The 12,940-nt window shown below is 45.6% G+C and overlaps 1 protein-coding gene across 1 annotated transcript in view; it reads left to right on the forward strand.

Moving 5' to 3' along the window:
• The window catches only part of Wwtr1 (WW domain containing transcription regulator 1), a 115,120-nt gene that overhangs the window by 88,158 nt on the left and 14,022 nt on the right, over positions 1–12,940 (forward strand). The window contains exon 4 of the mRNA XM_038348261.1: positions 4,703–4,905. Coding sequence (XP_038204189.1) covers positions 4,703–4,905 — 203 coding nt within the window. The remainder of the gene's footprint in view (positions 1–4,702; positions 4,906–12,940) is intronic.

Here is a 12,940-nt window from a genome sequence, read left to right on the forward strand (position 1 = left end):
ATCATTCAGTGCTTTGCCAAGACATTTACTAAATTGTAGTTGACCGGCATTTCTTAGTTTTTCCTACTCAGGAGGGAGAGTCCTGCAAGATAGATAGATGTGTTTGTGCTTTTATGTCCCTCTCCGAAAGGGAAAGGGTACCCTTGAGTGTATTCAAGACAGAAATCCAGTAGTAAAATATGTTCTTCTAGTTCAACAGTTTACAGTCTTGACGGACAACATAACACACCTGGAAACAGCTCCTTTGTATCTGTTTACTTTCATGGAGTTTGTTAGAGACTTGCCCTTTCCTGTGTCTGTCTGTGTATTAATTATACTCACTAATTAGAAATTGTAGTCTTATAAAAAAATTTGTAGGATTCCTATATACCTCTACACCCAGTTTGACCCGCTGTAAAATGTCACATTCACGTGCTATGTTTGTGAGAACTAATGAACAGCATTGGCTCATTATTACTAATTAGAATCCACGCTTTAAGCTGGTGTGGTAACTCATGTACTTAGGAGGCCCAAAGTTGGATGGGTACTGTAACCTTGAGGCCAGCCCTGGTTATATACCAGAGATACACAGTTAGATCCTGTCTCAAAAGACCAAAGAAACAATTAAATAAGGATTGAAAAAATAAGAAACGTGCACACTTCATTTGGATTTCGTTAGCTTCTATCCGATGTCCTTCTCTGCTCCACACCTCACACAGCACATAGATAGCACCCGCGTCTGTCATGTTTGGCTGTCACTGTTCCCTAGGTTCCCTTCTTCTACATGACCTCAAGGGTTTTGAGAAGTATTACTTAGGTATTTTTTTAAAAATATTTATTTATTATGTATACAATATTCTGTCTGCGTGTATGCCTGCAGGCCAGGGCACCAGACCTCATTACAGATGGTTGTGAGCCACCATGTGGTTGCTGGGGATTGAACTCAGGACCTTTGGAAGAGCAGGCAATGCTCTTAACCACTGAGCCATCTCTCCAGCCCTACTTAAGGTGTTTTATATAATCCCCCTGAATTAGAAATGGACCCCCCCCCTTTCACTGTTAGACTTCATAATGGTTTTGGGAAAGAAGACCATGAGATTAAAAAGAATAATAATAAAAAAGCCAACGAGCAGCATTCTCCCCATGTTAGGTCAAGTTATATACCATTACTGCATCTCGTCACTTAGTGCCGACCTTGGTCACCTGGCCAGGGACAGGTTTTTCAGGTTTCTGTACAGTAAAGCTTTCTCCTTCCTCTGTGGGACTCTTGTCTTTTTTCAAGAACTATCTGCATGTCTGTTCCAGACAGTCATCTCTTCGCCCCTTTATTCATCGAGCTATCTCTTTATACCAGTATAGGTGCCATGGGTATTGTGTTTTTTATTAAGTCGACGAGCCACAGTGACTTTCAGGGTGAAAGTCTGCATTTTTGGTGGCATGGGGGTACAAAAGGAAGCAGGTACCACAGACCGGAAGTCTCAGAGTTTAGGACGGCCTCGCCCGCTCAAGCAGAACTGTGCTGCTGAGAGGTGGAAAATTCAGCTTCAAACTCCAGGTGTGTGCAGGGGAGAAGAGGCCGAGAACTTGCCAAGAGACATTGCTGGCCACGGATGTGCGCCCCGCCGCGCTTTCTCTCACATTAAGTGGGACTTGTAGAGAAGGATCTGATGGGTGTAAAGTCACGTCTGTGTCTTTCTTCGGCTTCCATGTAGCTCCTGGCCACTGGAGCACTGGTTTGTTTCCCTTTGCAAGTCTGCTAGCTCCGTGCCTGCCTAGGAGGGCTTTTGATTATCCACCTAACCTTATTGCTTGCCTTATGGTTTGGTTTTCTCCACTAGGCCTTTTGTGTATGTTGAACCAAAAGCTGTTGGACAGGAGGAAAGCAAACCTCTAGGTTTACTTACAGAAGAGTAAGCCACTGGATGTCTCTGAGGCTGCATTTGTCAAACATTTGAGCCCTGCACTTCCTAGCCTTTGGTTCTCAGCCACACCTCCCGCAACCTCCCCCCACCCCCGTTCCTCAGCTCTTGGACTGTGGAAGCTGCCTGTACACTTTGTCTATGCTGTCCGCCTCCTGGTACCGCACAAAGCAATACTTCAAGACTAAAGACTTTCCCCCACGTAGATAGAACTGAATTCAGGAACCCTCTCCACTTTGAGCTCATTTCTGCACATAAGGCTTTGCAGAAATGATCAAGAGTGTTTGCTAGGAAGGGTGATGGAGTGTCATTTGTACATCATCTCGGGGCAGCAGTGGTCAGAGGACTGGGTCCGTCCTCAATAACCCTCGTCCCCAGCACTTCGTCAAGGACACTGCGATCGTTATCACATATCACAGGCTGTGGAGTTTGCCCTGGTGTTTTCTTTTATATTGAGTAGCACCAATTAAAAGCAAATAAATAAATAGAACAAAACAGAAACAACGTGAAAATAGAGCGAAGCATGAAAAAGATAATTTTACTTTCTTGGAGGCGGAAAAACAGATGTCTCGACTTGAACTTGCTGCGTTCTTCTGTCAGTAGAGAAATTATATACTTGGATTATTTCTTTCTTTAGGGGTGGCAAAGGTCTTGAGCCCACAAAGTCTTCAGTCTGTCTGAGGCAGTTCATGGTAGTTATGTCTCACACTGCACCGTGGTATGCTTTTTAACAATGGGATCATCGTCTCCTCTCAGGAATGTTCTAGAATATCATCCCAAGGAATATTTTGTCTGTTGCAAAGTCAGATTTTTGACTTTGTTTTCCTGGCGACCTTTCTGCCGTAACCATCTTGTGTTCCCCCAACACCCAAAGGCAGTGACTTTAAGGAGGCCCAGACGAAGGTCATGAGCTCCAGTCTTGATGCCGCTCAGTAGCTCTTGCAAATTAATTAAGCGGAGTTGGATAGTGGATCACTGACCCCTGCCTTCTAGGCTGCTTTCTATTGCTCTTGTTTTCCTCATTTCTGTAATGAGCAATTGCATCAAGTGGACTCTTTGTTCTGATCTGATTTTCTCAGCCTTATTTGTTGTTTTTCAAACGTGTCATTTTAATTCACCACACCAGAAAAATACTGAGTTTGACACTCGCAGGACCATGCTGTTCACTTTTTTCACTTTTGAAGAAAGATTGGTTTTATGTATGTGAGTGTTTTGCTTGCATGCATGTGTGTGTGTGTGTGTGTGTGTGTGTGTGTGTGTGTGTGTGTGTGTATGCACAGCGTGCACACCTGGTGCCCACGGAAGCCAGGAGAATGCCCTGGGTCCCCTGGGACTGGAGCTACGGAGGGCTGTAAGTTGCTGTGCCAGTGTTGGGGACCCTACCTCTGCAAGAGCACCGGTGGCTCTTCACTGCTGAGCCATCTCCCCAGCCCCTCTTATTTGAATTTCTAATTAAAAACTATTCACCCTTGTTCCACATAAGTTGTGTGGGCACATTTGAAGAATTTGCATGATGCGGAGTAGGAAGAGGGTCCCCCATATGTGACACCCAGGCTCCTCCCCAGGGGTACTGTTGTCACCAGTTTCAGGGCCATTCCAGCACAACAGCTGTGTATGCATAACCCACCCCTCCTTTCCGTCTTGAAAACAAAACCATTGTCTAAAGACCAGGCTTTCCCAGACTCAACAGCTCTACCTTTACTTCCACGGACATCTCCCGAAAGAGTGAACAACACCTTTAGGAGCAGATGTCTCCCGAAAGCGTGAACATCTGTAGGCACAGACGCAGATGTCTCCTATAAGGGTGAACAAGACGCTGGGGATGGTACCCAGGGCCTCCTGGATGCTCAGCAGGTGCTCTGTTCACCGAGCTACACTTCCATTCCCAGGAGTTATTCCTCTTTAACAAAGTGTGACCAGTCCCCCTCTTAGGATTGAGGCCTGGTTTTTCCCGTTGTTCTCAGTTCGCTCATGCATCCTGAGTGTTCGTGTCTACCCACTGGTTATTGAGCACTGATGGCAGGCCTTCTGTGATGCTGCTGTGCAGATAGATATTCAGGGCATCCGAAAACATGCACACACTCCCAGGTGTCCTGGAGAAAAATCCCTTTTAAGCTGCGACAGTCTCTATAGGACTTATTTTTTTACCATTTTGTTTTATCTTACTGTTAGTATATATCCTAGAATGGGGCTTGTGAGAGATGGCTCAGTGGGTAAGGGTATTCGCTATATGCCTAACAACTTGGGTGCAACTCTGGGACCCACGTGGTGGAAGCAGAGAACCAGCTATGACCTATGCTTGTATGCTGTGGCTTGCGCGTACCAATATGCACCCCCCCCCCAAAAAAAAATAAGTAAGTGTAATAAAAATGTATCTTAGGCACAGGAAATGTGAAATAATTTTTTCGTTTGTTTGCTTTTGGTTTTTTGAGACAAGGTTTCTCTGTGAAACAGTCCTGGCTGTTCTGGAACTCACTCTGTAGATCAAGCTGGCCTTGAACTCACAGAGATCCTCCTACCTCTGCCTCCTGAGTGCTGGGGTTAAAGGTGTGCACCACCACTGCGTGGCTGAAATAAAATTTTTAGGAGCACAGAAAGCTAAGACTAGATGACTTAGGTGTGGGGCTAATACTTGTACCGTTGTGAGTAGAACTAAGGGCATAATTTTAAAATAGTAATGATTAATAATAAAGTACTCAGAAGGAATTCAGAATCTATACTCCAAAGCACAAAGCGTTCTGATCCTTTTATGATAAGGAATCCTAGGCCCTGGTCATTGATCTGTGTGTTCTTCCCCCCTGTAGTGATGAATCACCAGCACCAGCAACAAGTCGTGCCCAGTAACCTGAGTCCACAGAACCACCCAGCCCCGAACCCACCCACGGGGCTCATGAGCGTGCCCAATGCGCTGACCACTCAGCAGCAGCAGCAGCAGAAACTGCGACTCCAGAGGATCCAGATGGAGAGAGAGAGGATCAGGATGCGTCAAGAGGAGCTCCTGAGGCAGGTATGGTCTTCTGTGGTACCCTGTGGAGGCCCTGTGGCCTTGGGTGGCTATTTGCCTTCAGGATGAGGTCAAAGCCTCCTGTTCAGGCTCTTCTCCCAACTCTCTCATCCTGAACTATCTTCAGGGCTAAACTTAGGAGTTCCAGGACATGTCTTTTGGCATGGCTGCCTTCGCTTCCACTGATAATGTTTAAGAGAAGAGAAAGAAAAAAATTAAGAACACACTCCAATTAGCTAGCTATTACTCTGTAACAGATTATTCTCCAAACTCAGGGATTTGAAGTAATCATTTAATTTAATTGCAGTTTTGTAGGTCAAGAATTTAGAAAGGGTTTCTGTGTCCTTAAGGCCACTCCGTGGTAGTCATCTGGCAGGTGGTTTGCAAGGTTCGGAACAATGTAAGCTCATGGCGAGGATTGCTGGCAGGTTTAGCTTAGTTGGGATCACATTAAGCATGGCAGTCTCAAGTATACCAGGACAGATAGCAGCAATCCTCCAAGAGAAAATATTGGAAGCCATGGGGGTTAGAAGCTGCCAGTGTCTTAGGGCCTGGCTCTAGAAATGAAGTCAACTTTGTCCCCTTTCCCTTAAGGAGACAGCAGAGAGGTATTCCATAAAACATGTCCTCTGTGGCCAACCATCTTGTTCTACTGTCGAGCATGAAAAAGGATGCAGACAGAGCAGAATGGAAAGGAAACTGGTCTGGATATGGATTTAGTCAGAATGTTCTACAGAGCTGCATGGGTATCAGACTTTTGTTTTAGGACTATATCTTGTTATATCTGGGCATAGTGGCACAAGCCTTTAATCCCAGCACTTGAGAGAAAAGTAGGTGAATCCATGTGAGTTCAAAAACCAGCCTGGCCTACAAAGTGAGTTCCAGGACAGCCAGAGACCCTGCATCAAAAGAAAAAAAAAATTGTCCTGCTGTGAATCCCAGATTGGTATCAAACTTGCTATCTTCCTGCCTCAGCTCCTGAGTCCTGGGATAGGGATGTGCCTCTTTGTCTGGCTCAGTCTGGTTAATGTGCGCCATACTATGTACATTCATTTGGTCGACAGGACACTGCTGTGTGTCTTCTGGGGGCTCAGTGTTGTTCTTTAGAAACAAAGGAAAAAAGCCAGGCATGGTGATGCACACCTTCAACCCAGAACTTGGAAGACTGACTCAGAGTGCTTGAGAGTTTGAGGCCCTAGAGCTGGGGGCGTGTCTCAGTGGTGGAGTACTTGCCTAGCATGTACTAGTCCTTAGCACAGAGAAATGGGGGGGGGGGGACTGGAGGAAGGAGGAGGATAAGAGGAGGGGGAGAGAGGGAGGGAGAAAGGGAGCCACCTGACTGAGTTTGAGTCATTTTGCCACTTTAAAAAAATGGTTTCAACTGTCAAAGAGTGTTTTTGGAAGGAAGCGTGGGAGTGTTATTGGGTAAATACTTTCCCCAAGTTACAGTTGTTATTTTAAACTCTATACATCATTCTATCAACGATAATGTCGTGCTCATCAAATACATCTCAGATGTAAAAGAGATGAATATTAAGTTAAGGAAGACAGCAATTAGAGAACTATAGTGGTGGCTTCTTCTCTTACAACCTAAATCTCTGCTTTCTTGGATGCACCATAATAATGTTTCTTGGCAAAATATTGTTGTTTGTCAATGTTTTGGATATTCTATTTAGTGAGCAAGTTCTTCTTCTTCTCTTCTTCTTTCTCGAGGAGGAGGGAGGGTGAGCATTGAGGAGGAGGAGGAGGCAGGAGGAGGAGGGAGAAGAAGCCGAAGAAAATAAGCAAAAAGAAGCAAAAGGCTATCTTCTCCTCGGTTCCTTCCTCCTCCTCCTCCTCCTCCCCATCCTCTTCTTTCCCCTCCTCCTCCTCTCCTCTTCTTGTTTTTTTTTTTTTATTTTTTGAGTCAGTGTGTCTCTGTGTAGCCCTGGCTGTCCCTGGAACTACTGTGTAGATCAGACTGGCCTCAAATTTACAGAGATCTGTCTGCCTCCCAAGTGCTGGGATTAAAGGCGAGCACCACCACTGCCTAGGATATTTCTACTTGGAATTGACCAATTTCTTATTTGGAAATATAATGTGAATTATACAGTATTATGGTCTCATTTATAAGTTCTCCCCAGTTTTGTATTTCAGTGATCTTAAATGGTGTTATTTTGTTTGTTTGTTTTTTTTTTAATAGCTCTTCTGCTAGGAATGATGTGTTTCTGTTTCTTCCTCTTATATAACTCTTTCTTTTGTCCCGTCTCCTCCTTTCCCACAGAAGGAATTTCTCAAAAGGGTGGGGAAAAGTGCCCGGGATTGCTTCCTTGAGGCTCACTGTAGGTGCCTTTGAGCCACAGATACTTTTGATGGTTCATATTACAGAAATGCCAGCATAGTTCCTTCAGTGCTGATCCCCGGCAGCTGGGGAGCTTGGTGCATTCTAGGGCAGCCCCAGTGTACAGTCCTTCACAGGGCACAGCAAGGCGAAAGGCTGGCAATGTGGCTCAGCTCTGACTCTGTGTGTGTGTGTGTGTGTGTGTGTCCAGTTAGGAGACAGGATGGATGGTTTTGATGGCTTTTTTAATTATTATTTTGACACTGGAGTGTAGGGGCAAAATGTCTGAAGAGATCTAATAATCATGGAAGTTTGATCTCCCTCCCCCCACCAACCATCATGTTCCCTAGTCATACGTAATAAGGCCATATGATAATGGCATGGGAGTGTTTTCTGGGAGCATTTCCAGGATGTCTTGAATATCATTTTGATGGGCTTCAATTTTTTTAAAGACATATCTTATTTTACATGTGTTGTGAATGTTTTGCATGCATGTATGCATGTGCACCAGAGGCATGCCTGGCTCCTTGAAAAGTCAGAAGAGGTCATTGGATCCCCTGGAACTGGAATTCAGGATGGTTGTGAACCACCAGGCGGGTCCTGGGAACTGAGCCTGTACCGTCTGTGAGAACAGCAAATGCTCTTACTTGCTAAGTTATTGTTCCAGCCCCTTGGCAGGCTTTTGTTATTACTATGTATGTGCACACATGTTGCTCTGAGTACCATCATCAGGAGTCAGTTTTCTCCTTCCCCTACAGGAGCTGGGGATTGACTGCAGGTGGCCAGGCTTGCTCAACATGCACCCTTACCCACTGAGCCACACTGCCTGTCCCTGGTAGCCTTTTTGGCTTCTTCTGGTGATTTCTCACTTTGTTATTTGAGTCTTAGCCAGGGTAGGGGCAGGAAAAGATTCAAAGTAAATCAGGTCTTCCATCCACCTGTTCAGGTATTTTCTAGCACCAAACAGGAATTTGTGGTGAGAAAGGGCTGGTGTTTCCAGATGAGATGTGTCATATTTCTGTAACTTCTATTGGTTTTCTCAGTCTCAGTCACCAGCCTGAATATCCCTTGCTCACTGGGAGTTCTGTAGCCAGCCTGCCTCTCCTGTCTGCAGGAGATCTCTAATGGTACAGCTTGTCTCCTTCTGTTATTCTTTTTATTAATGTACAGTTTGATGTTGCCCCAACAGGGAAGCCACTCCTCAACTGTACTGCATGACCACCTGGCCTGTACTCTCTGACCGCTGTCCCTGTGTTGTCCTGTGTTAGCTCATTGGTGCTAAAGTCACTCAGGGCATTAACAAAATCAATTTAGGGACAGTGTGATTGCAGTTCTAATGTGAGTTTGCATTGATTCAGGGTAGAAACTTGATTTCCCCCTTTCTTCCTTTATCTCCTCATTGATTCCCCTAGCCAATATTTATGGAATTGGAAGTAATAGAAAGATAAAAAGAGCATGGCTGGCTTTATATAGCTTCTGTGGTCGCAGAGAAGACGAAATAATTACTTCCAAGTTGTGGGTCAAAGGGAACATTAACACCGTTACCTCCTTGGGGTCCTAGTGGTTACCTCTTTGACCTTTATTATTGTCCCTGAGCCCACATAAATTCACTTTCTGTGAGAATATAGTATTTTCCTTTATCTCTTTCCGTTCACTATGCCTCCTGGCCAGCAAGCTGCCCACCAACTACTAGACTGGAACAAAGTGGCAACATCTCCACAGATTCAGCGTCCTAACTAGGTGAGGCCTGACGGTAGCAGGCCTCTAATCCTAACTGCTTGGGAGGCTAAGGCAGGACAATTGAGAGGTAGGTAAGGGTGAGCTACCAACGGGAGTTCAAAGCCAGCCTGGGTTAGTTTTCTCAAAATAAGAACATAAAAAGAGGGACGTGGGAGAGGGAGAACAGGCACTCGCCCTCAAGTCTGCCAGAAATCACAAGGCAGAAAGAAGCATCTACTACAAGTTCTCCTGATCTTCCTGCATGTGCAGTGGTGTGCATGCATGCGTAGGTGGGATGCACACACACCATGCACATATACACTTATGCATATAGCCATGTATTACACATTCTTTTTTTTTTTTTTTTTTTTTTTTTCGGTTTTTCGAGGCAGGGTTTCTCTGTAGCTTTGGAACCTGTCCTGGAACTAGCTCTTGTAGATCAGGCTGACCTCGAACTCACAGAGATCCGCCTGCCTCTGCCTCCCAAGTGCTGGGATTAAAGGCGTGCGCCACCACCGCCCGGCTACACATTCTTTAAAAGGACTCAGGATATGGAATCGTGGTAGATGATTTGCCTGGCATGCATGACCTTAGGTTTAACCTCTGTATCACTCCCTCCCCCGAGCTGGGAAAATTTCCTTAAATGTGGTCCCTAAATTTAGCATTGTCTGCTGAAGCAGCAGAATTGAACTTGTCAGGGCCTGCACTGTGGAGAGACTGTTACTATTTCCAAGCGAATTCCATACTGTTTTACCTCTAGCCTCTCTTTAATTGGAACGTCGGGGAGGGGGGTGAGTAGGAGAATATAGCTTGTGAACAAAGATGCTGACTAAGCTTAGCCTTTGGTTTCCAGGGTGACACAGGGACACAGACGGAGGGAGGCAGGCTCAGAATTCTTTTAGCTGGTCTTACAGATTTTGGTCAAGCTTGACAGGCACTGTCGGGGGCGGGGGGGGGAGGGCAGGCCAAGCTGACCAGCTTCACAAGGCCATTCCTGATCCACGGTTCCTTGGATAGGGACACAGAATTCAGAGTGCTGCTTGAGGGCTGCTTTATGTCTTGAGTATTTTAAGAGCTTTTTAGGAAAGTTAAAAACATACTTAGCAAAGCGTGTAGGGTAGGTAAACAGTGGCCAGTTCGCAGCCTCTGGAACACAGGTTCTAACTTTTCAGAACCCACGGTGTAGAGTTAGGTTTCAGAGTTGACTAAGGCGTTTGACGGGCTCCTGCCATCCGACATTCACCACGCACCTAAATCATCTATAGAGAAATGGCTGTTTAAATTCATTCTTTTATTTATGCTCAATGTTCTCATCACACATGTTTGGCAGGGAGTGAGACTGCAGCTTCCATCTCAGTTTCTAGCAAGTGTTGGATTGTGTAGGAGTTGAGGGCATCTGCTGTCTTCCTTTATTGACCGGTACCACAGGGTGTGATGGCATATACCTGTGATCTGTGTCAGCCCTTAGGAAGCAAAGGACCACTGCCAGCTTCAGGGCAGCTTGGTCTCCACAGCAAGTTTTAGGCCAGCCAGGGCTACATAGTGAGACTTTGGGGGTGGGGTAGGGAAATGAGGAGAAAAGAAAGAGTTCCGGTTCAAATCTTTTATAAAGGACTCCCCCACCCCTCGTCATAAGTACAGTATTTATTTGTCCCTTTAAATAAATACACACGTAATAAAAACGTCCTTTTGGAAATAAATTGGGCATTGTTTTAAAATGGAGGCTCGCTTTTCACTAAGGAAAGCTAGACCGCAGAGGTATGAGGAAGTACTCCCGTTTCAGAAATCCACCTCACCTTTTTGCGTTCAGTAAAAAGAATGTCTCAATCCTGTCTTCCTTTATGTGATTCTAGGCGAGAACAGAAACAGACGGTGGGCTAACACGAGACTGCTGCGTGCATCTTGAATCAAAGGAGCAGCAGAGGGCCGTGGATAATAATTACGGACTCGCACAAATGTTTTCTCCCAAGTCTCAGAGTTTCGAGTCTGCACTTTTATAGAGACAGCCTGGCAGCTGAGTGTGATAAGGTGTTTCAGAGAGAAGCCCCAGGAAGTGTGGCAGGGAATTTCTAGAATCTCTTGGCTCGGGCTTTAAAAGAGATTGCCATCAGAACCCCCAAAGCATTCTGCTTCTGAAATAACACTCCCTCCCCCCCCCCGTTTTGACAGTGAGAGACTGAGCTGCATCTCTGCACTAAAATAACTGTTTAATGGTAGGATTTTAAAATATTGTTTTCATTGTTCTTTTCTTTTCCCCTACTCACCCCACCCTTTATAATTAAAACAATCCAGTCTTCCATTTTTGTAGAATCCTGGCTACACACTTCAGTCAAGCTGAGCACCTTCAGAAGGGGTTATTATCGTTCCGTTCCCTTTGAAGTACATTCCAGCGAGGGCAGGGGCTGGCTGGAGGGAGGAGCCCTGGGAGCCGCCAACACAGGGATGCTTTCTACCGCTGTTTACTTTCTTGCCTCTTCTGTTGATTTATTCCACAGGAGAACTGCAGGCTAGTGGGGAAGGAAGCTTGAGGCTGTCTTCCAGAACGCCCTCACTCCTCGGGTGTCTTTCATTATCCCCTCCAGTTAGGCCTTCCACCACACAGCCTCCCAGCCATTTCAAATCCACAAACGATTTTTGTTGTTGTCTCAGGGAACTGACAGATGACCACAAACTCACAGAGATTCCAGAGCCCCTGTTGGACAGAGGTTTTCCATTCCCAACTTTTATGTGGAGAAAAAAACAAAAAACAAAAAACAGAAACGAAAGCTGGTGGGCAGGGGGAGAGCTGGAGCAGGCCTGCCGCGGCAGCTTTTCAGGACTTTGTGAAACTAGCCTTTAAGATCTGAACTTGAAACTTCTCGAAATGTGGTGTGAATTCCCAGGACTCTAGCCCCACCCATATACATTGAAACGGATCCTAAAACATTTCCAGTGCCATCTTCCTCCCATTCGTGGAGGGAAAGCTGCGCTCAGTACTGTTGAATAGGCTAGTTCATTAAAATTTTTTTTTTCTAAACAGGCTGAATGAGGTCATGGGGTTGGTATTTCCATTTTATAGCTGGGAAAACAGGATCAGAGAAATGAAGAAACTTGCCCAAGTCTCATGGCCAGGACTAGGTGAAAGGGTCTGAATTTGAGCTCTGCCAACTTCAGCCCTCACTTCCTTCTCTCTGCTATGCTGTGGACCGTCCCAGAATAGACTCAGAAGTCAACTGGCCTGGATGTGGATCCCGGCTCTCCCTATTGTCAGCTGTAGGGCCCTGGGAAAGTCACGTATTCTCTTGGTCCCCCAGTTTCATTAGTAAAATAAATTAATTGGGTCCTGTGTTCAGGCTTTCCATGTAGAAAGCAAAATGCAAAGTCTGGGCTAATACTTCCGTCTCTCCTCCTCCAGTCTTTCATGCCATCGGACACTCCTTTGAATGCATGTCCCGCTCTGCTTTTTGATCTCTCCAGCCTGCCCAACAAGATAGGTTTTATAAACCATTTTAATGAACTGTCGAAAATTTAGTCCAAGGGGCTGGAGAGATGACTAAGAGTACTGACTGCTTTTCCAAAAAACCCAGAGCTCAAATCTCAGCACCCACATGGTGGTTCGCAACCATCTAGAATCCTAGTTCCCGGGGAGATTCCATGCCCTCCTTTGGACGTCTTAGGCACAGCATACACTTGGTGCATAGACATACATTTGGGGAAAACACACATGCACATAATAATAAATAAGAGAATGTCATCCAAATTTTCATAGCTATATTGCTACCGAACTGATTTGAACTCGTCATTCTTATTTTAACATCACTACCCTGCACTGCATTGTTCTCTCTCTCTCTCTCTCTCTCTCTCTCTCTCTCTCTCTCTCTCTCTCTCTCTCTCTCTCTCTCTCTCTCTCCTCTCTTCCTCTCTTCCTCTCTCTCTCTCTGCGCCAAGCTCAGGGCAGATCCAACAGCATTGAATCCTTGCCTACTTCTTGAGAGTTCCGTTGGCCAGTAGCCCAGCGAA

The sequence above is a fragment of the Arvicola amphibius genome, chromosome 11 (assembly GCF_903992535.2).
Source record: "Arvicola amphibius chromosome 11, mArvAmp1.2, whole genome shotgun sequence".
In the NCBI taxonomy this organism is placed as follows: domain Eukaryota; kingdom Metazoa; phylum Chordata; class Mammalia; order Rodentia; family Cricetidae; genus Arvicola; species Arvicola amphibius.